Source organism: Pelobates fuscus, chromosome 3 (assembly GCF_036172605.1).
Source record: "Pelobates fuscus isolate aPelFus1 chromosome 3, aPelFus1.pri, whole genome shotgun sequence".
NCBI classification, from domain to species: Eukaryota; Metazoa; Chordata; class Amphibia; order Anura; family Pelobatidae; genus Pelobates; species Pelobates fuscus.
In genome coordinates, this window is record NC_086319.1 from 57,817,330 (window position 1) to 57,840,728 (window position 23,399).

The following is a 23,399-nucleotide window of genomic DNA, read 5'->3' on the forward strand; positions in this document are numbered from 1 at the left end:
GAAATACTTTTGGTTGGTTAGGAAGGACCATAAAATAGTGAGCTTATGGGAGAATAAATACCATTATTTATTTTAGATATTTATTTTAAAGTATAGAAAATAATGTGTGGATGCCTTGAAAGGGATACCCCTTTTATAAGTAAGTGTATGTAACATAAAATATAAATTGGAAAGATGTTTGTCCAAAATTTTCTAGCCTTATGTATAGTTATAGTCCTTCTGCTTCGCAGCTCCAGCGGCCTGGAATTGAAGATGTTGCTGTGTTGAAGAAAGAGCTTGTCCAGGTTCAGACGTTGATGGACAAAACCACTCTAGAACGTGAGAAGGAATCCGAAAAGCTAAAAGATGAGTGTAAACAGCTGCATATGCAAAATGCTAACTCAGAGGTAAACCATCCACATTGAGACTCCGTGCGTGGGAAATAACCATCGAGAAGCAAAGTAAAATGCTAGGAAGCATAAACGAACAGTAAACACACAGAGCAACATTTTATCAATAAACCTTTAGATTTATGGTCAAAATGTTGCTCGGTTGGTTGGAGCTCTAATCAATGGGGCATTTTTATTCAGGGAACGCTATACACTTTTTTATTTAGATTATTGTTGCATGGTAGAGTATGCAACTGTTGCACCCTTGGTTTAAATTTGGTGGGTGCTCATGTTTTTTTTGGTTTTTTTTTATGTGAACTTTGCACATTGTATATACACCTTGAGACAATTGTTCTATCAGCTTTAGCTTTGATATGAGAGAGTTGCCTCACCGTACAGGCTGAAAAAAGCACAGGACACTTTTCTGACATTCCTAGGGATAGGACACTGATTGGATAGATCAGTGTCCTCCCTGGAGTGGGTGTGGAAAAAAATAATAGAAAGGAAGCTGGTAAAAAGTGAAGACGTGGCATGGTTTATATACCAAAACTGCACATGTGCAGTTGGGAGACCTTTTCCCCTTGCAACATCTGACTTGGGGGAAAAGAGTGTTATCATGCAGAGCATGCTACTGTCTATTGCTGCTGCACAAGAATACCCTGTGTGTAGTGGTTATATTGGAATCTGTGTGCCATCCCCTCTGTTTTCTGATAAACCATTAAGTCGCAGTGTGAAAAAAAACAAAAAAAATCAAGTATGGCTCTCTGGAGTATCCAGAGGTTGCATCTAGCTCAGGTGCATCAATAATGTGGAATGTACTGCATTTCGCCATTATTAGTGTCCGTTGTGTTCATCATAGATGGTGGTGAGTGGAGGAGATGGCAGTAAGCAGTTTACAATTTCAGTCTGTTAATGCACCTTAAGAGGGGATACTCTCTAGATCCCACAAAAAACCTCTTCAAAGTATTTTTACCTATGATTTAGGAACTCTGGACAAAATAAGTACTATATCTCATTGTGTGTGTTTTTTTTTTTTTTTTTGCTACTTTCCTAAGAATGTCAGTCTTTTTTTGTTTCTTTAAAACAGACTTTCATATTTTCTTGTCTGCTGGTTAGGAGTGGTTTTGCCATTTGCTCCACACTTCCTGTCATGTCTCAAGATGTGGTCTGGCCAGTCGAAGTGGAAGCTAAACAAAGTCACTGGGTTATATTCTTTGTCAGTCACATACTGTGAAGGATGGTCAAACTCCTTTAGTGCCACACACAAGGCATACCAGGACTAGCAGCTTGGGAAGGGCTGTATTTTGCTATTTTAATAGCTGAGCAATACAATTCAGTTATCCAAGACTAATATTGACTGCAAGAATACAATGAGTGTTTTGGTTTTAAGAAATGTCTTTGTGCCAATACACACTTTCCACCTACTAAACAAACAAGCATCATTTCTGTTTACAAATACTTTTATTAGATTATCTGTATATGAGTTTTCATTAAGGCTCAGTACTGTAAGTAAAATAAAATGATGGCCTATACTGGGTCAATGCATTTATTCACCTCTTGAATAACTATATTCTTGCCCACACAGTACAGACATTAACTGTTAACATGTATATCATTGTTGCAGTAATCCATTAATCTGATTATAAACATGTGCTGCCTTTCGGCATGCAGTCATTTTGTTCTAGTAAGGCCATTCTTTCCATACACATGTTTGCTGGGGCAGTGATCAAGCCTAAAGCAAAGTATTATGTGATTAAAATTAATTAAATGTTATGTACAGCTGGCCTCCTGTTTGCGATTCCGCCCGCTACTTAATACCTTATGCAATGTGTTCACACATACCTATTTTAAGAAGAGAGCATGCCAGCCATAATTTCATAGAAGCAACATACTCTTTACCAGGCCCTATTGATTCTTTAACAAAGGTGAACTTTACAGGCAATATCATGTTATAAAAGGGTTAATTTAGACCACATCATATTCCAGTCTACAGTTAAATATAAGTGATATCTACAATAAATAGAGGAAATATTTCAAAACCTGAGTGCAAATTCCTGTTATTACACGTCTGAGTTGTCAGTACAACATGCAGATCTTTCATTTGTTGTGCTATATTGTGATTATTGATTGTCCAGCCAATAGCCAGCAATATGATTAGTGATATAAAGATTACGTTATTGTGTCTTCGACGCTTTATCTTTTACTAATCGTAGTGGTATTGTTTAGTTGTGATGTGTAATGGCTCGCTAGCATTTATCTGTTTCCCATCATGCATCCATCATCTTTTTCATTCTTTTTTTTTTTGTCTGCTCACTAAAGGAGGTACTCCCATTTGAGGTAATGTTTTTTTTAAAAAGACTTCCAATGCGTTGTTTGTTCACCCACACATATCAGCTGGAAGAATACAGACAGGGAATTCTATTCACTATCATCACATCAGCTTCTATGTTACATTTTTATTTTCACACTGAAACAGGCGTCCGTAAGGCCAGTGATAGCACACCTTGACATCCCAGATATTAGCAAATGTAAAGCTGGCATCCTGAGAAATTGGGCTCAGAAATATCTGGGGTGCCAATGTAAGCCATGCATTAGTTAGATTTATGAATGTCCTGGGAAAAATATCTGCCTATGTTGTGCGTTTGGATTTGATTGCACTCTACCAGTCCTAAGGACTGATGCATCTTAAACACTTGGATCCTCTAGCATAAAATACCTTCTAACTCTGAGTGTGCAGTTTGTGGTATGAGCTACAGTGCAATTGATTACAAATAATGTGAATTTTGGCAGAATTTAATCTGCACGTTTCATCAGAATCTCAGATGTTTGTAGCACTATGCTCTTCCCACCTGGAGTGATTTAGAATGCATTATAAACTAGTTCTGATTGTTTTATACATAGAGGTATCACAATCTGGTTGATCCCATTAGTGACATATTGCTTCCTGAAGTTAGGTAGTCTATAAAGTTATCTAGACTATTTTTCAAAAGAAGGGTCTCCGTGTGTAAAAGATTCTGATCCAAGACTATTTGGCTGGAGACTGATGCTGTCTACTCATATTCCCATCCTGATTAACTGTGAGACGCCCAAAATGCATATGTGCCCCTAGTCTAGTTGTGATTTTAAGTGTTGAAAGTACATTTTGCTTTATATAATGTTTCTTTTCTATGTATCCTGTTTAGGCTACTATTAGCCAGTTAAAAGCTGAGCTTGCTAAAGGTCCTCAAGAGGTTGCAGTGTATGTGCAAGAACTCCAGCAACTGAAGAGTTCAATGACAGAGTTATCTCAGAAAAACGAGGTAAGGCAGCAACCATCTCTTCTATTCATCATACCGCAATCTGCAATGTGGATCATGTACATTTCTTAATTGGATGCTTTGTGTCGCCAAGATACACTCCAAAGTGTAATTGACCAATCCTTTTTTATTCTTTGGATTTATGGATAATATGTATACGCACACACATATGGTGGCCCAAAAGTAGGTATACAATATAGTTTATTTGAATTTTATTACATTGTTTATAACATTTAGATTTGTTTAATAATATTTAATCTCAAAAGCGCTCAAAATGTTTTCTATCAACGTTGCAACATTCCTCGAACCTGTCCAGTACACTGTGACACAAATTATAACTACTTTAGAATCCATTTTCTTCGTTCAGTTTACCGTCATCATTCACAACAACCGTAAAGAAAAAAAATATTTTATCCTCCCTCCAATATTCTTACCGACTGCTACACTGATATTTAAATGTCTGAAATTGAACTGCCACTTTGTGTCCGTGTGTTTGTGTACCCACATATGATCTGTTGTGATGAATTTAATCACTTCAACTGTATACCACCTACTGTGTGTGTGTCTGTCTCCCCCTTAGTGGTAAAACTGTTTGTGAATTATTTTGTATGAATATAGCATGTGACAGATGTTCATCATAAACTGAAACGTTAATCTTCATGTAGCAAATATTATGCAAAATTTAATCATTTGTAAAGAGCTACATCAAGCACCATGACCACTTCAGTGACATGCAGAGTTAAAGCACTTTGCTGCTGGAGGTGCAACTCCACCTCGGCAGGGTCATTAGGAATTTGGAATTAGCTTGACTATTGTTAAATCTGTGCATACTGGGCGTCTGGGCGTCAGCTCACATAGCTTTCTAGCTACAGACAACCCCTGCATGCCACTCATGTCCTCCCCTCAGCCTGTGTAGTGGGAAATCTCTACCCCTGCAGTGAGAGGGAGTGATGTCACTGAAGGAGGATTGGGCTGTAGAGAGAACTTGGCCTCAGCGTGGGATTACAGGTAAGTTTATTCTTTCTTTCTTGCCATTTTCTTTCCTGGTGGGGGGAGCATGAGCATGATTTTTTTTTCTTCAATATATTCCCACCTGATGGGTTGGTGTTCTGATGTTTCTTTTTGTCATCTGTATAATTTCAGTAAGTGTTCCTCTTTATTTAATTTACAGAGTTTACTAGAAAAGATCTTAAAGAAAGAGTTAGATTACACCAAGCTGGAGGAGAAGCACAGTGAAGAGTCCACAGCCAAGAAGAACCTGCAAGTTGCTCTGAACCAAAAGGACGTGGAATGTCAGCAGCTTCAAGCTCGGCTCTCTGCTGGGGAAACCTCACTACAGACAGTCAGGACAGAGTTGGCCGAGAAAGTAGAAGCCAATCAGAAACTGAAAGAGGAACTCTCTGAGGTAGAGACCAAACACCAGCATCTGAAGGCCGAGTTCAAACAGATTCAGCAGCAGCGAGATGAGAAAGAGCAGCATTGTCTGCAGCTGCAAAGCGAAATAAATCAGGTGACTATTTGTAATAGTTCATTCATCTTCATTTATCACTTTTTAATGTTCTGTCACATTGTTGTCTGTAATTGTACTTTTACAGTTACACTGTAATATAGTCTTTTAAACAATCTATGGCATCGGGTTTTATTTTTACAATGTACTATGCAAGGCTTTCTGGTATGTCTAATTGCATGGGTCCTGCCGAAACCTTTTTTTTTTTTTTGTAACCTTTTATCTTCCATCTGATGTGGAAAGAGAAGTGAAATGATCATGGGTCCCTGCTGGTTACTTGGGGATCCTGTGCTACGATGCATAGTTCATGCACTCATTCAGTTCCAAGGTCTGTCTGCATGAGAACAGCCTATAGGATGTTCTCCATCAGGGCTTCAGCATTATTAAGCATGTGCGAGGTGTGCCTCATCATTAAAACGAAAGAGCAGTTTGTCAGACGTTGGGAAAGGCATCCAAGGCAATTCCCAAATAGAGTCAGGACAAAGAGGAAGCTTCAAGCCCAACAAAGGGGGGTTAATGGCAGTGTTGTCTTATCCTGAATAACACTGTGAAAAGAGACATTTTTGCAAGTATTCATGTAACTAATTATATTTGACTAATGTTGGAAAATGGGCAACAGGTTCTCTTTAAATGTTCAAGTGGGTTTTATGCACTGGAAATGTGGGTAATTGATAAAACAATTGCAAATTTTACGAGAAAATGATTGAGCTAGAAATGTAGCATTTGTTCCATGTTAATTGAGGGTAATTCCAATAAGAACGGTCTTCATTGCTTCATTTTAATGGTCACGGTAAGCAACAAAACCATTTCATGTCAGTGCAGTGGTTTTGGTCCCAAGTCCCTGGCAGCGTAAAGAAAATCTGTTACTGAGAAATTGCAATCTTAATATTTTGCCTAAATCACTCGATGACAAACTGCTCTATGTACCCAGTGCTTCTCTATGAGAACCATTGGATTGAACAAAAGTCATCAGAAATTACTACTTCTTTAGAGGTGGAATATCTGCAGATAGCTGTCTATCCTGAGGCTGGAATGAAGGTAAATGTACTTTATTTATTAAACAAGGGGCTCTACTTTTCTAGACTAGTAAAGGAATACTTAAATGTTAAAAACAAGTACCGTATATACTCGAGTATAAGCCGACCCGAATATAAGCCGAGGCCCCTAATTTTACCCCAAAAAACTGGGAAAACTTATTGACTCGAGTATAAGACTAGGGTGGGAAATGCAGCAGCTACTGGTAAATTTCTAAATAAAATTAGATCCTAAAAAAAATATATTAATTGAATATTTATTTACAGTGTGAGTAATGAATGCAGTGTGTGTATAATGAATGCAGCGTGTGTATAATGAATGCAGCGTGTGTGTATGAGTGCAGCGTGTGTGTGAGTGCAGCGTGTGTGTGTGCAGTGTGTATGAGTGCAGTGTGTGTGTGTGTATATGAATGCAGTGTGTGTGTATGAGTGCAGTGTGTGTGTATGAGTGCAGTGTGTGTGAGTGCAGTGTGTGTATGTGTATGTGTGCAGTGTTTGTGTGTATGAATGCAGTGTGTGTATGAGTGCAGTGTGTGTGTGTGAGTGCAGTGTGTGTGTGTGTGTGTGTGTGCAGTGTGTGTATGTGTGCAGTGTGTGCAGTGTGTGTGTGTGTATGAGTGCAGTGTGTGTGTGTGTATGAGTGCAGTGTGTGTATGACTGCAGTGTGTGTGTATGAGTGCAGTGTGTGTGTATGAGTGCAGTGTGTGTGTATGAGTGCAGTGTGTGTGTGTGTATGAGTGCAGTGTGTGTGTGTGTATGAGTGCAGTGTGTGTGTGTGTATGAGTGCAGTGTGTGTGTGTGTGTATGAATGCAGGGTGTGTGTGTGTGTGATGCAGAGCCTTGGTGGGGGGTGGGCAATTTTATTATTATTTTTTTAATTATGTTAATATTTTTGTATTATTATTATTTCTTCTTAATTTTTTTTTATTTAATTTCATTATTTTATTATTTTAAAAATTTTATTATTATATTTTTTCGTCCCCCCTCCCTGCTTGATACATGGCAGGGAGGGGGGCTCTCCTTCCCTGGTGGTCCAGCATTGGTAGTTCAGTGGGGGGCTGTGGGGGCTGCAGAGAGTTTACTTACCTCTCCTGCAGCTCCTGTCAGCTCTCTCCTCCTCTGCGCCGTCCGTTCAGCTCTTCTGCCAGCTCACAGTGTAAGTCTCGCGAGAGCCGCGGGAGCTGACCGAGGTGCTGAACGGACGGCGCAGAGGAGAGAGCTGACAGGAGCTGCAGGAGAGGTAAGTAAACTCTCTGACAGCCCCAGTCTGTATTATGGCAATGCAAATTGCCATAATACAGACTATTGACTCGAGTATAAGCCGAGTTGGGGTTTTTCAGCACAAAAAATGTGCTGAAAAACTCGGCTTATACTCGAGTATATACGGTAATACAGTTTTAAAATTAAAGTGTGTATTTAATTTTCCTTCTGCAGCATATGAATATATACAGGAAGACTCATCAAGGCATCTTGTTTTGTGTGTGCGTGCGTGCGTGCGTGCGTGTTCATGCATGTATTAATTACATAGTACACATTCTAATGCACTTTTTAATCTGTTCCTTACTAGAGGTTATTGGCCTGCATTTCATCACATACTAGAGGTTTTGGTTATAGCCTTTTAGAGGGACATTATAGGCCCCAAAACAACTTGATCTATTTGGTGTATAGATCATATCCCTGCAGTCTCAATGCTCAATTTTCTGCCATTTGAGTTGAATCGCTTTACTTATACAGCCCTCGTCAAACATCCCTGCATGTGACTTGCACAGCCTTCCTAAACACATCCTAAAAAATAATATTTTAAGTTCCTTCATTGCACAGTTTGTTTTCTCTAGAATTTATTATATTCTGCTCTGTTAATAGCCTCCTAGACCCTGCAGGAGCCTCCTGTGTGTGATTAAAGGTCAACAGCGCAGGAGATAAAAACTTCTAAAGAAAGTTAACAGCTGCTTGAAAATGAAACCATTGCTTTCTTGCAGGCTGTCAGTCACGTGTGACTAAGGCTGCATGGACAGAAACAAAAGTGATTTAACTCCTAAATGGCAGAAAATTGAGCAGTGAGACTGCAGGGGAATGATCTATACACAAACGGCTAAACTAAGCTAATGTTGTTTTGATGTGTCTAGTTTCCCTTTAATGTATACCTAACAGTTACTCACATCATATGGTGTTTCAATAAAAGCTGGTGATATTTAGGATGACCTGAAGTAATGTAGACTGTGTTAACATGCTAATCTTGCTGTATATGTGGTAATCAGTAGAAAGTGCCTGGCAACTAACACGACCCTTTCTGCTCTCAGCTTCACAGCAAGTTACTGGAGACAGAGCGCCAGCTAGGGGAAGCTCATGGAAGGCTGAAAGAGCAGAGACAGCTGTCTGCTGAGAAGCTGATGGACAAGGAACAGCAGGTGGCAGATTTGCAGCTGAAGCTCTCACGTGCTGAGGAGCAGGTCTGCTTGTTTGCTCTCAGTTTATATTTGTAGCTACTGCTGAATTCCAACACCTTTCACCTTGTGGAAAACCTTTAACATACGCGATCAGCATGTTCTATTGACTGACTAAGGCATATTTTAATATAGATTGCAAAAAAACTCCTACATTTCCCCCTTTCGTAATTTGTTTTTCTTTTGGGGGTGGGGGGCGGGCGGGGGGAGGGGTGGGAAGGGGTCAGGGAGTAGATGTAGAGACGATCTTGGGGTTCCAACTTACTGCTCTAAGATTAGTTTGTTATGCCTTCTGTAGTGTGTGATATTTCGTACATTGATTTGTTTATATTAACAATTAACCCTTGCAGGCATGGTATGTAGTAATAGATTTTGATACATGATCCCAAGAATTTAGGAACTATTTCAGTATTATTCGGTGCCACCTGTTGGAAGGCTAGATCATGCTTCTACATTTATTGCTGACCGATATGTTAATTAGTTGATGTTCAGATTACGTTTTTTGGGTTGCTATTTATCACTTTAATGATGCTTTTTTTGTTTCCGTCCAAGCTTAAAGAAAAGACAACCACCTCTAGCGACCTGCAACACCAACTGGAAAAGATAAGGCAACAGCATCAAGAACAGCAGACCCTCCAGCAAAGCACAACATCCAAACTTAGGGAAGCACAGGTATTTGTATATGACCTTTAACTGTGGCATTGACATTAGGCCTTCAATAGACTGCTGTGATATGCAAACTGCAGGTTCATCAATGAATACCCCCAAAGCGCTACGGAATCTGTTGGCGCTATATAAATGGCGATAATAATAATAATAATAATATACATAAAGCTATCCGCCATCGTTAGAGACCGTAACTAGTCTGTGGAATAAACAATAAACACAAGATAAAGAGCTAATTTGTTTTGGCTCAAATATGATAATAATTTGGAGTCCATTTAAAATACTGGATTTAGTCTCACAGTAAAGAAATTCTTGCTTAACCCCCTCACTGTAATAGGTAGTGGGGGTGGGGCCGGTAAATCTAATACATGTTTAAAAGAAAATGCATACTTGTCTTCAGAAGTCTTCTTTCTCTTTAACTCTTCTTTTATTAAGAACATATAAACCCGACTCTTACAGAGGTTGACCAGTAACTTCTACCCCCAAGTGTTTTACAGGCCCCATCCCCATAGGATGAGGCCCTTTCTAGCAAATGGGTAACAATAGCTGCTCAGTTGCTAAATTTAATGACTGTGAGCAACATAGCTGAGCACATGGAATTTAGCCTTGTGCTTAAACTCCCTCTTCTCTTTGTAGCAGCCATGCCTATAGTATTTATCAGCCCCAATACATCACACACACAAAGAAAAGTTACCTGCGCACTCTCCCAAATCCCAATACACATTTACCGTATATACTCGAGTATAAGCCGACCCGAATATAAGCCGAGGCCCCTAATTTTACCCCAAAAATCTGGGAAAACTTATTGACTCGAGTATAAGACTAGGGTGGGAAATGCAGCAGCTGCTGGTAAATTTCTAAATAAAATTAGATCCTAAAAAAATTATATTAATTGAATATTTATTTACAGTGTGTGTATATAATGAATGCAGTGTGTGTATGAGAATGCAGTGTGTATGAGAATGCAGTGTGTATGAGAATGCAGTGTGTGTATGAATGCAGTGTGTGTATGAATGCAGTGTGTGTAATGCAGAGTGTGATGCAGAGCCTTGGTGGGGGGTGGGCATTTTTATTTTTTAAATATTATGTTAATATTTTTTTTTGTTTCATTACATTTTTTTTTTTTATTTTATTATTATTTTTATTTTATTATTATTATTATTTTTTTTTTATTAATATATATATACATTTTTTTGTCCCCCCTCCCTGCTTGCTAGCTGGCCAGGGAGGGGGGGGATCTCCTTCCCTGGTGGTCCAGTGGATGGGCACTGTGTAGGAGGGGGCTGTGGGGGCTGCAGAGAGATGTTACTTACCTTTCCTGCAGCTCCTGTCAGCTCTCTCCTCCTCCGCCGGTCCGTTCAGCACCTCGGTCAGCTCCCAGTGTAAATCTCGCGAGAGCCACGGCTCTCGCGAGATTTACACTGTGAGCTGACAGAAGAGCTAAACGGACCGACGGAGGAGGAGAGAGCCGACAGGAGCTGCAGGAAAGGTAAGTAACATCTCTCTGCAGCCCCCACAGCCCCCATTGTCTGTATTATGGATATGCAAATTGCCATAATACAGACTCTGACTCGAGTATAAGCCGAGTTGGGGGTTTTCAGCACAAAAAATGTGCTGAAAAACTCGGCTTATACTCGAGTATATACGGTAAGTAACTGGAGGCTTTTAGAGTTTCTAAGGGGTTTGCCTTGACCTGGCAGGTTAGCTTACATTTTAATGGGCATTAAAGTGCAACGAAAAAAACTCCAATTATTTAAATAGCAATAACAATTCGGGATAGCGCACAAGTTATTTTTTTGTTATATGTATTTGGGCTAAGTACTATTGCCATTGCTGTCGCTGAAAAGTAGTTAGTTTGGACACAGGGTTACATTTTCTGTGCCATTATTACATGTTTGTTTTAACACATTCATAAATCAAACATGTCTTAACCGTTTTTCACCAGTAATGTCACTGAAGTTAGAAATCATTATGAACTGATAACTGTATTCAACATTTTTAGTTTTTAATCACATGGTTGTGAGATTGATATGCCAAGATCGCAAGATTAACGAATGGCAAACATTATGGCTAAATGTTAACAGCCAGTTTGATAACGTGGCATTATGCTCATTTTGGGAGCTGCGGCCGGAACTATAAAACCACCTACACTAGGGTAATTTTGGTATATTTAGTGTTTAGTTTGTCAAAAGCAAAACTGTGTTCTGCTTGATAATTGTTTTGGTGCGGGTGTGGGGGGGTTATTTGTTAAAAAGGGCCATCAGTGACTTAAATCCATTTTGGTTGTTGAGTTGAGGAAAAATTATGCTATTTACCGTATATACTCGAGTATAAGCCGACCCGAATATAAGCCGAGGCCCCTAATTTTACCCCAAAAAACTGGGAAAACTTATTGACTCGAGTATAAGACTAGGGTGGGAAATGCAGCAGCTGCTGGTAAATTTGTAAATAAAATTAGATCCTTAAAAAATTATATTAATGGAATATTTATTTACAGTGTGTGTATATAATGCAGTGTGTGTATATAATGCAGTGTGTGTGTATATGAGTGCAGTGTGTGTATATGAGTGCAGTGTGTGTATATGAGTGCAGTGTGTGTATATGAATGCAGTGTGTGTATATGAGTGCAGTGTGTGTATATGAGTGCAGTGTGTGTATATGAGTGCAGTGTGTGTATATGAATGCAGTGTGTGTATATGAATGCAGTGTGTGTATATGAGAATGCTGTGTATATGAATGCAGTGTGTGTATATGAGAATGCTGTGTGTACGAGTGCAGTGTGTGTGTATGAGAATGCTGTGTATGAGTGGTGTGTGTATGAGTGCAGTGTGTGTGTATGAGAATGCTGTGTGTGTGTATGAGAATGCTGTGTGTGTGTATGAGAATGATGTGTGTATGAGTGCAGTGTGTGTATGAATGCAGTGTGTGTGTATGAATGCTGTGTGTGTGTGTGTGTATGAATGCTGTGTGTATGAGTGCAGTGTGTGTGTATGAGAATGCTGTGTGAATGAATGCAGTGTGTGTGTATGAATGCAGTGTGTGTATATGAGTGCAGTGTGTGTATATGAGTGCAGTGTGTGTATATGAGTGCAGTGTGTGTATATGAGTGCAGTGTGTGTATATGAATGCAGTGTGTGTATATGAATGCAGTGTGTGTATATGAGAATGCTGTGTATATGAATGCAGTGTGTGTATATGAGAATGCTGTGTGTACGAGTGCAGTGTGTGTGTGTATGAGAATGCTGTGTATGAGTGGTGTGTGTATGAGTGCAGTGTGTGTGTATGAGAATGCTGTGTGTGTGTATGAGAATGCTGTGTGTGTGTATGAGAATGATGTGTGTATGAGTGCAGTGTGTGTATGAATGCAGTGTGTGTGTATGAATGCTGTGTGTGTGTGTGTGTATGAAGGCTGTGTGTATGAGTGCAGTGTGTGTGTATGAGAATGCTGTGTGAATGAATGCAGTGTGTGTGTATGAATGCAGTGTGTGTGTATGAATGCAGTGTGTATATGAGTGCAGTGTGTGTATATGAATGCAGTGTGTGTATATGAATGCAGTGTGTGTGTATATGAATGCAGTGTGTGTGTATATGAATGCAGTGTGTGTGTATGAGAATGCTGTGTGTACGAGTGCAGTGTGTGTGTATGAGTGCAGTGTGTGTGTATGAGTGCAGTGTGTGTATGAGTGCAGTGTGTGTGTATGAGTGCAGTGTGTGTGTATGAGTGCTGTGTGTGTGTATGAGAATGCTGTGTGTGTGTATGAGTGCAGTGTGTGTATGAGTGCAGTGTGTGTATGAGTGCAGTGTGTGTATGAGTGCAGTGTGTGTATGAGTGCAGTGTGTGTATGAGTGCAGTGTGTGTATGAGTGCAGTGTGTGTATGAGTGCAGTGTGTGTATGAGTGCAGTGTGTGTATGAGTGCAGTGTGTGTATGAGTGCAGTGTGTGTATGAGTGCAGTGTGTGTGTATGAATGCAGTGTGTGTGTATGAATGCAGTGTGTGTGTATGAATGCAGTGTGTGTGTATGAATGCAGTGTGTGTGTGTGTGTGTGTATGAATGCTGTGTGTATGAGTGCAGTGTGTGTGTATGAGAATGCTGTGTGTATGAATGCAGTGTGTGTGTATGAGAATGCTGTGTGTATGAATGCAGTGTGTGTGTGTATGAATGCAGTGTGTGTATGTGTGTGTGTGTAATGCAGAGTGTGATGCAGAGCCTTGGTGGGGGTGGGCATTTTTATTTTTTAATTATTATTTTAATTTATTTTTTTTCATTACATTTTTTTATTATTTTTATTTTTTTATTTTATTATTATTTTTATTTTATTATTTTTATTTTTTATTATTATTATTAATATATATATTTTTTTTTCGTCCCCCCTCCCTGCTTGCTAGCTGGCCAGGGAGGGGGGCTCTCCTTCCCTGGTGGTCCAGTGGATGGGCACTGTGTAGGAGGGGGCTGTGGGGGCTGCAGAGAGATGTTACTTACCTTTCCTGCAGCTCCTTTCAGCTCTCTCCTCCTCCGCCGGTCCGTTCAGCACCTCGGTCAGCTCCCAGTGTAAATCTCGCGAGAGCCGCGGCTCTCGCGAGATTTACACTGTGAGCTGACAGAAGAGCTGAACGGACCGGCGGAGGAGGAGAGAGCTGACAGGAGCTGCAGGAAAGGTAAGTAACATCTCTCTGCAGCCCCCACAGCCCCTGTCTGTATTATGGCAATGCAAATTGCCATAATACAGACAATTGACTAGAGTATAAGCCGAGTTGGGGTTTTTCAGCACAAAAAATGTGCTGAAAAACTCGGCTTATACTCGAGTATATACGGTATATGTTGATAAACGCAATCGCTTGAAGCATACCTACGAGGAAATTTCTATTTCATCTATACATTATGTTAGCAGAATTCCTAGTTAATGTATAGACTGGAAGAAAACCCTATTTAAAATATTTTTCGCAATCCGTTATATGACTTTAAGTCCACATACAACTCTGCAGAGAATTGATTGTCAAGGGGGATCAGGAGAACAGCATTACATGTCCAGACTTTAGATATATGGGAACGGATTGATTGATGTCACCCTTTCAGATGCTGTTGTAATGGCAATGAATTCATATTCCCCAAGCCAGCATGTCTGAATGCTTTAGCTAAGAAGGTGTGAGAGGTCGCAATAGGCGTAAATGTTCCCAACACTGTGTGCATGCCATACTAGTGCCAGTTATGTACTTTAAAATTCACCTGTGTTTATTTCAGAATGATCTTGAACAAGTATTACGCCAAATTGGGGATAAAGACCAAAAGATACAGAACCTCGAGGCCTTACTAGAGAAGAGCAAAAAGAATATCTCTTTGCTGGAAAAAGAGCGGGAAGATTTGTATGCCAAAATTCAAGCTGGGGAAGGAGAAACTGCTGTTCTGAACCAACTTCAAGAGAAAAATCATGCACTGCATGAACAGGTATCCCACTCTGGAACTACATATGTTTTGTCTTCATGAATGATCTGATTTGTAGCTGCTTCCTACTATCATTGTGCTTAATTCAGAGGTTTATTCATAATCGTGGGAAAAATGGTGGGGGGAGAGTGAATTTTAAGATGTAGGACAATTCTTAAACATTCTACAAATCAGATGTGATTTGAAGTCTGCTATTTTGACATTCACTTTGAATTCATATTGAATTTACGACAAGTCGCACTTTATTAAGCAACCCTTTGTCACTACGTTGACTCTAGACCAATGGGCATGGTCCTACATGGTCTTACTTATCTATACAGAGCCAACCTGATACTCCACCAGGAGAAGATTGGAAGCAGGGGCTGCACCCTTGGGTGCTCAGCAGGACCCCAAGTGAATTGTCAAACTGTATGAAAATAGTTTGACCTACTTGATATGGGGACAGCACTCCTGACTTTCACAATTGTGTTTTTAACACAATATTTATAAGGTGTAAATTATCTAGTAATGTTGAGATTTGATGTGAACAAGTCGTATATCCTTGTGTATGACAGTGAATGGTGAATGCTTTCTCTGAAATGCATAATTACATGAACTATTTATTATTTTAGCTAACACAGCTCACAGAGAAGTTAAAGAACCAGTCAGAAAGTCACAAACAAGCTCAAGAAAACTTGCACGAGCAAATGCAGGAGCAGAAATCACATCTTCGAGCATCACAGGACCACGTACGGTCTCTGGAGACAACCATTAGTGAGCTCAATGGCCAACTGAACGAAAGTAAAGAGAAGATGTCCCAGCTGGATTTGCAGGTATAGTTTATGTCCTTATATATATGTAAAGATACATTAGGTACAGTTTTTAAAATAATTCAGTCATAGAGGCTTATCAGGAAACATCTCAAAGTTGCATTTAGTTGGACACTTTAGAATGCTTCTAATTTTGCCTTAACTCATACAATTCTTAGAATAATAAGCTTAGATTTCTCAGTGTGCATACCTCATCTGAGTGCCAAAAGGTGTCATTCCACTCCCAACTTGGATTACGTCCTGAAAGGGAAATTTGTTTACATACTTATTAAATGTAGTGATCAAAATAACTTTACAGTAAAACAATGCAAATCTCACTACTCGTGATCTTGCAGCTAATGTTTTTAGTTGAAGTAAACAATAACTTCTGACTACTGTGAAATAATTCCTGAACCGTTGTAAAAGCTTATCATGGGCAGCCTTCCATGCCTATTTTAATATTCCTAATCAGATGATAACAAGAGAGACATAGTATAGTAACGTCAGTGGTAGATGGATAACAATAAACGTTACAAGTGACAGTTGTAGGCAGACCATTGGAACTGTTAGAATCGATGACACATTTGCATGTATGTTCCATGCAAGGACCCAGCTCAGCAGTCATAGAACACTTCCAAGTGTATTCACTATCCTCCAGGATACCACAACTTCCTTGACCTTCGAGTGCAAATAAATACTTTTTTGATTGATTTTTTAAAATTAATTTTTGTCTCATGTTTAAGTCAAAGAGTTGTTTTCATACGGAAATTGTCCAAATAATCTTTCAGCTCTTATGTTTTAAACATCATAACTACCAACACCAACCGATGATAAAATCCTCTGTATTCTTATCTACATTTAATTCTAGATCAAAGCGAAGACTGAACTTTTGTTGTCAGCAGAAGCAGCAAAAACAGCCCAGAGAGTAGATCTCCAAAGCCACTTGGATACAGCACAGAATGCATTGCAAGATAAGCAACAGGTAAAGTGTCCTGGTCTAATCACAATGTAGAAAGCATATACTGTGCCTGAATTTATCACAAGAGTGAAATGATTGACTAAAATTGGACACTAATTTTAGCACTAATATTTCTATGACCTTAAAAGGGACATTCCCCAGTATACATACTTTGTATATATTATAAAGATAATGGATTAAAACATAAACACTATGAAAATACTTATGAAAAAGGCTCTGTAGCAAATTTATGGAGTGACATGGTTTAATCAGCTAATCGCTGTAACCCCTTCACTGGAATAGGGGTATTCGTGTACATGCATATTTATGATATCACATTCTCTCCAATTACTGATCACATTGACCAATTTCCTATTTGCATATGTCTGTCTGTCTTGTCACGTTACACAAAGCTTCGTAGCTTGTCATGTGTTTTTCCTTCTGAAGTGACACAAGGGTGTTGGGCTAATCAGCATGTTTTATTTTATTACAACAATCTTGGATCTTATATGGGGAAAAGATTCAAAGATTCTTTATTTTCTTTTTTTTTGTAGGAGTTACATAAAGTAAACACTCAGCTTGAACAAGTGACAACAAAATTACAGGACAAACAGGAATACTGCGTTCAGATGGAGTCAAATCTGAAGGAATATAAAGAAAAACATCTCAACCTAGAACAGAAGTCTGAAGCCTTAGAAGGGCAGCTTAAGGTCTGTTCAAAATGCCATTGTAGGATAGTAAGCAAGAGAGAGCAAGTGGGCAAAATTACTTTTGAAAATAGTTAAAATTACATTAATTCTGGCAGGCATGTCATATTGCAAGTAAAAATATTATGAATAATATTAATATGAAGTTTTTTAAATATATATGGTAAACCTTTTTGTGATACCTAGATAAAAGTTAGCACTTAGTCACACTATTGAAAAATAATAACCTGTACCAGATGGCAAGCTGTATTCTCTGTAAATTGTCAGTGATAGCAGCTTCTATTATTTTGTGGTACATCCAGCCTACATGTTGTGCTGATAATGCTTTAAACAATTCTATGCCATTACCCATCTCCCATGGTGCACCAGACATTGTACGGATTTATTGCTCATTTTTAGTCTTTGATATTTTTTTTGGTGCAGAAATGAGGAGAATTACAGAGAAGTCATTGGTGTCCTAAATTTTTCTTTGTCATGCATTTATAGAAAAGCAAACAAACAAACTGCTAGCGGCATCACTAATAACAAACATGAAGAGGCTTTTGTTTCAACTATTAGTATATCAGCTTGAGGACTGCGTTATTAAAGACCGTGTAACATGTGAGACATTGTGGGGTCTAGTGATAAACACTGTGAATGCAGTATCTATAGCAATTTCAGGTTATAGCCAGTAACAATGCATATAAGACATAAAGCAGGCTAATGGAACAAGTTACCATGTTTATAATTATTGATTACAGTTATTACCATGAATTTAGATATCATTAACTAAAGAATTGTGTTTTTTATTGTGTATTATGAAACAGAAACTCGAAGCAGACCTGGCTAATGTCAAAGCCAGCCGAGAGCAGACCATGCAGGAACTACAGCAACAAAAACAACTGAGCACGCAGCTGGAACTCAAAGTCACAGAGCTCTCCAAACAGCTGGAGGATGAGAAGGGATTGTAAGTCACTTGTTGCTGATGGTGCTCCCTGCTAATGCTAGGCAACTTGCATAGATATCATCATGTTTCATTATTTTTTTTCCCCATTCATAAAGTAGTATAAATGTTGTCCAGTGGGTGTGGCCCACTGGATGTGCCTCCTTGCATCCAATGTCCACTTTTTGCAAGCCATTTATTTTATTTTAAATTATTTTTAATGTTATATTTATTTGATTTTATTAGTGCTGCCCTCATGTGGGCTGTTAAAGGAGCACCGGTTATAGCGAGAGAGAAGAAATTATATTTCCTGTCCATCAAGAGGCTCACATAGTGTTCTGTGCATTCCAGAAAGAAGAGCAGTGACAGGTCTGGAAGTGCGGATTGGTTACTACATGCAATTATCACTAGCTGGAAAAGGGGGGGAAGTGAGATGAGGGGACACTAAAGCACTTTAGCTTGCTGACAAGCTTTATGTGTGAAGGGTGTGTCCTCTTTTTTAGTTTTTCAAAAAGTGCAAGTTTCAATAGACATTGACACTTTTATAAATAACCTGGTTACACCCCCATGACTTTCAAGCAGACAGTAGGTCCTGTTACTTACTGGTTTGTTTAGCTCAGTGGAGCTAAACCCAAGCAGCAGCAATTGTCCAGAGCACCTTGTCTTGCAAAGACTTCTCATTGAGCTGCATTGGGTAGTCTGTTATTAGACATCCACAGAAAGGCTGTGAGGTATTAGAAGGGGATAGCTTGCAAAGGCAGAACTACAACTTTTGCAAGCTGTTTTTAGATATACCCCAATAAAAATAAATGCATAATTAAATGCATACAAGTTTGGGGTATATCTACTAAACTGTTTTTATTTATTTTGTATCTGGGCAGGATAATTTCCCTTTAAGAGGGAGAAGTAATGAATGAATATAGTAGCTGAGTGAGGAAAGGGAGAGTTGGGGAGTGAGTTTGACAGACTATAAATGAGAGTTGGAGATAGGTAATTGGTGCAAATGAGGTTGATGGTGTAGATGAGTACTAATGAATGCATTTTGGTTTGGTTCTATAATTGCCACATATGTTTGAAATTAGCATAGACAAAACAGTAATGTAACATTTACCTTTTTATTTTACTTTACTCCTTTTGAACATTGTGTTAGTTAAAATTTGATATCTAGTCAAAGCATGTCTGTCCTTTAAATAAAAGAATGTAATACGTACTGAGTGAGAAGAATGTCAATTATGGTTTACACAAAACCACTAAAAAAAAATCATCTCTGGTCCCAAATCAGTTAATGCCCAGTGGTTATAATATTCCTTTCAATGTGTTGTATTTCTACAGAGTATCTAAAGCTAAGCAAGAGTTACAAAAGAAATCCGACTCTCTGCAGCAGTCAAAAGAGGTGCTCACAAAGCACGAGGAAGAAACAAACAGCCTCAAGGAAAGGCTGGAGAAACTCAAGCAAGATTTAGAGAAGACGACAAAGCGAATGCAAGATGCTGTAGCCAGTGGAGAGAAGGTCAGGCAGGAAAGAGACTCTTTACAGAAGGAGCTCACTGATGCCAAAGGCAAGCTGGAAAAGAATAGTGGTATCTTAAAGGAGTCCAAGGACGAGCTTGAAAAAGAACGACAGCAGGGAAGGCAAATGATTCAGAACATTGTGAGTGTCTTAAACCCCAAGATATGGATTTGATTGATTTGTATCATGCTGTATTCATGGTTAATGATTTCCACGTTTGCGTTTGTTTGATTGTCTTTTGTTGGTTTTGTGTTTTCCATAACAAAAATTCAGCTTGTCAACCTTAAAGTGGCACTGTGAGCATTTCATAAAGATAGTCTTCGTGAAATACTCATATTGATTGTGTTGGAATTTCCCTAAAGCTCCAACACAGTCATGAGATATACTGAATTAAATTGGGGACTACTTTGTCTCGGTATTTTTGCTACGCCTGACACTTCTAGACATTGGGAGGAGCTACCACCATCTAGAAGTGTCAATGCCCCCAGCCGTCACCAGTGACGGCTGAATGGAATTGGCTTTATCTACGGAGAATCCCGCTGTATTGCACTTTTATAAATAAAATACATAAATTATGCATACTCTACATAAATGAACACATGTATAATGTCTTATTCAGTTTCTAAATTAATTCAGATATGTAGTTGCAAACTGAAAAAGGTGTCTACAATAAATTCTATTAAAAAAGTGTTTAAGTCTATAAAACAAACAAAATTATTACAGTCCTTAGAGCAGCTCTATCACCTCCCGTATTCTTCCATATTATTTATTTTTTATGTTGCAGTGCAGCGTCCCATTGCATAATAAAAGCATGTTGTAAATGCTTAATGTGATCTTCTGCCTCCCCATATTTTCTGAAATTTCATATAAACATAACCCTAATTCTTTGAAACTCCCACCGATCAGTATTTGGTTCAAAACTTAAATTTGTTTTAGAATTATGTGTCAATCTAGAAAGTTGTATTTAGATCTGTCTCAAGCTTTTACTCATTCATGCTTTAGGAGAAATCACATGAAGAAGTGAAAAATAAACTCCAAACGCAGGCTGATTCTGCAGTTAAGGAAGTAAAAGAACTCAAAACTACATTGCAGAAAAAAGAGGAGGTAATCTTATTTATTCTTTGTTTGGTGATTTTGCTGCCAGTGCTATACAAGCTGTAAGCATTGAAAAAGAAACAAAGATATAATTCCTGGTAAACCAGGAAAAATAAATGGGTGGATTGGCGCTTGTTCCAAGAGGATGCAGCTACTCCCAAGTGCTACAGAATCACCAAAAAAGCACAATAGATGTACATAGAAAATAGCAAATTGGATTTTGGGAGGTGCAACAGAAAATAGATAATAAACAGATTATACTTATATTCAATGAATCCTGATTTGAACCTAGAATTCAAGAAAAAAACATAGTATAATACTGTTACACTTTTTAAGCAGAGTGAAAACAAAGGTAATGGGTCACTCACGATCTGCAGAGCCTTAGGAAGCAGGCTCTGGCTGTAAAGGCATGTGAATAATAAGCTTATTCAAGCTATCTCCACTGGTTCCTGGTGATAAGGCACTTTTTCTCCCCCACAAAGGACAACAGCAGAGTAAAGTGAAGTAAAAAAGGTTTTACTGGTTTAAAAGTTAATAAGAGTAAAGGCACAACGCGTTTCGACCGTGACAGGTCTTCCTCAGGTGCATAATTCACAAGTTACACTTCATTCTGTTTTATACCCATAAAATAATTAAACAATCCTAAACACATGATTGGTTGGAGGACCATATATGGTCTTTCCGACTTGCCTCCGCCATATTGGGAAGGTCAAATTAATACAAATTCATACAATCTACTAAAAACATTATTATCCAACATTATAATCCTAACTGGGCATCATAAATTATATAAAAATTTATATTAATAGTATAAAAATACTTTGAGAGCCCCCAGTTCTCTTCGAATTTTTCGGCACTTTTTTCTTCATCCGGGATTCCAAGATGGCGATCGGGTGTCTTCCGGTTTTTCTGACGTCATAGCGTCGACGTGATTCGTCCAGACATGTCATGTGATCGGAGGATTCTTCCCTTAATCAAACAGTAGAAAAAGTCCTTTTGGCAGCAAAAAGCCATTTTGGAATCTGGCATAAAGTCCTTTTGATAAGCTTTTTAAAGGAGAAAACTAGTAATAAAGACAAATGTCAGAAACTAGATACTCAGCTTACAAATATATTCGAGAAGAAACCTTTACAAAGAGAGGTTAAATACACAACCTTCTTCAAACAATTAGACATAATTAAATAATTTTGGTTTGATCAAATTAAATTAAATAAGGGCTGCCATTTCGAAGTCCAAGTTGAGCCCACTTGGAGATAGAGTCTCCAAATTGAAAATCCATCTCATTTCACTACGATTCAAGGTGGACTCAACTTGGCCTCCTCTCCAATGGCAGTTAATTTTTTGAATGGCATAAAAAATAAGCCCTGTAGGGTCTCCTCCATGAACATTGAAAAAATGGGAAGACACATTGTGTTTAAGAAAACCTCTCTTTATATTATATATATGCTCACGTATCCTTGTTTTGAGGCTCCTAGAGGTCCGCCCTACATACTGGAGTCCACAAGGACACGTGAGCAAGTACACAACATTTTTACTATGACAAGTAATAAATGACTTTATTTTAAAAATCTTAGATCCCATTTTTGATTTGAATTCTCCAAGCTGTTTGGGTTTATTTTTAAGGGTTTTACAGCCCACACATGTTCCACAATAGTGGAATCCCTTATTTGATATTTTATAATTACTCAGAAAATTGTCTTTCTGTTTTGGCACGTCTAAATAACTGGATGTTAATTTTTGTTTTAAGTTTTGTGCTCCCCTGAAAATTAATTTTGGTCTTTCTTCCAAATAGGGTAGAATCTCTCCATCTTGCTGGAGGATGTGCCAGTTTTTTGTTAGGACTTTCTTTAGTGCTTTATGTTCTTGGTTGTAATTAAAAATAAAAGGTATTTTGTCTTTATTCTCCGCTGTATTCTTTTGTTGATATTCCAGTAAGGGGTCTCTATCCATTAACCTAATTTTCTGGATCTCACGATCCAACTCCTCAATACAGTAGCCCCGATCAATGAATTGACCCTTAAGAAACTCCACTTGGGAGTCAAAAGTCTCCAGTTCAGTGCAGTTCCGTCTCATACGGAGAAACTGCCCTCTAGGTATATTACTAAGCCAGGGGTGGAAATGGCAACTCTCTTTATGGATGTAACCATTCACATCCACCGGCTTAAAATATGTCTGGGTGATGATATTAGAATTTTTAATCGAGATTTCCAAATCAAGGAAGTGAATGCTCTGTTGGCTAGACTCTTGTGTCAACAGAACATTCCACTGATTGGAATTTAGGAAACCAAAAAAATCAAGAAAGGAACTGGAATCTCCTCTCCAAATAATAAAAATATCATCAATGTAGCGTTTGTATAGGGCCAGGTTCGCGCTCCAGCCATGCTGGGAATAAACAAATTCTCTTTCCCAATATGCCATAAACAAATTAGCATAGCTGGGCGCGAACCTGGTCCCCATAGCTGTCCCCCTACATTGTAAAAAGAAATCTCCCTCAAACCAAAAAAAATTATTGCGGAGGATAAAAGAGATGCCCTCCATTACAAATTCTACCTGATCGTGAGGATATAGTTTCGAATTTTCTAGGAAAAAACGTGTGGCTATGCATCCAATATTGTGTTCGATGCATGTATAAAGGCTGGTGACATCACACGTGACAAAAAGG

The 23,399-nt window shown here is 38.6% G+C and overlaps 1 protein-coding gene across 1 annotated transcript in view; it reads left to right on the forward strand.

Annotated features, from left to right (window-relative positions):
* EEA1 (early endosome antigen 1) overlaps positions 1–23,399 on the forward strand; it is a 113,575-nt gene that overhangs the window by 56,454 nt on the left and 33,722 nt on the right. Inside the window, exons 9-20 of the mRNA XM_063447099.1 lie at positions 231–386; positions 3,551–3,667; positions 4,836–5,174; positions 8,506–8,655; positions 9,202–9,321; positions 14,557–14,760; positions 15,369–15,569; positions 16,414–16,527; positions 17,058–17,213; positions 18,017–18,156; positions 19,465–19,783; positions 20,645–20,746. Of these exons, the coding sequence (XP_063303169.1) occupies positions 231–386; positions 3,551–3,667; positions 4,836–5,174; positions 8,506–8,655; positions 9,202–9,321; positions 14,557–14,760; positions 15,369–15,569; positions 16,414–16,527; positions 17,058–17,213; positions 18,017–18,156; positions 19,465–19,783; positions 20,645–20,746 (2,118 nt within the window). The remainder of the gene's footprint in view (positions 1–230; positions 387–3,550; positions 3,668–4,835; positions 5,175–8,505; positions 8,656–9,201; positions 9,322–14,556; positions 14,761–15,368; positions 15,570–16,413; positions 16,528–17,057; positions 17,214–18,016; positions 18,157–19,464; positions 19,784–20,644; positions 20,747–23,399) is intronic.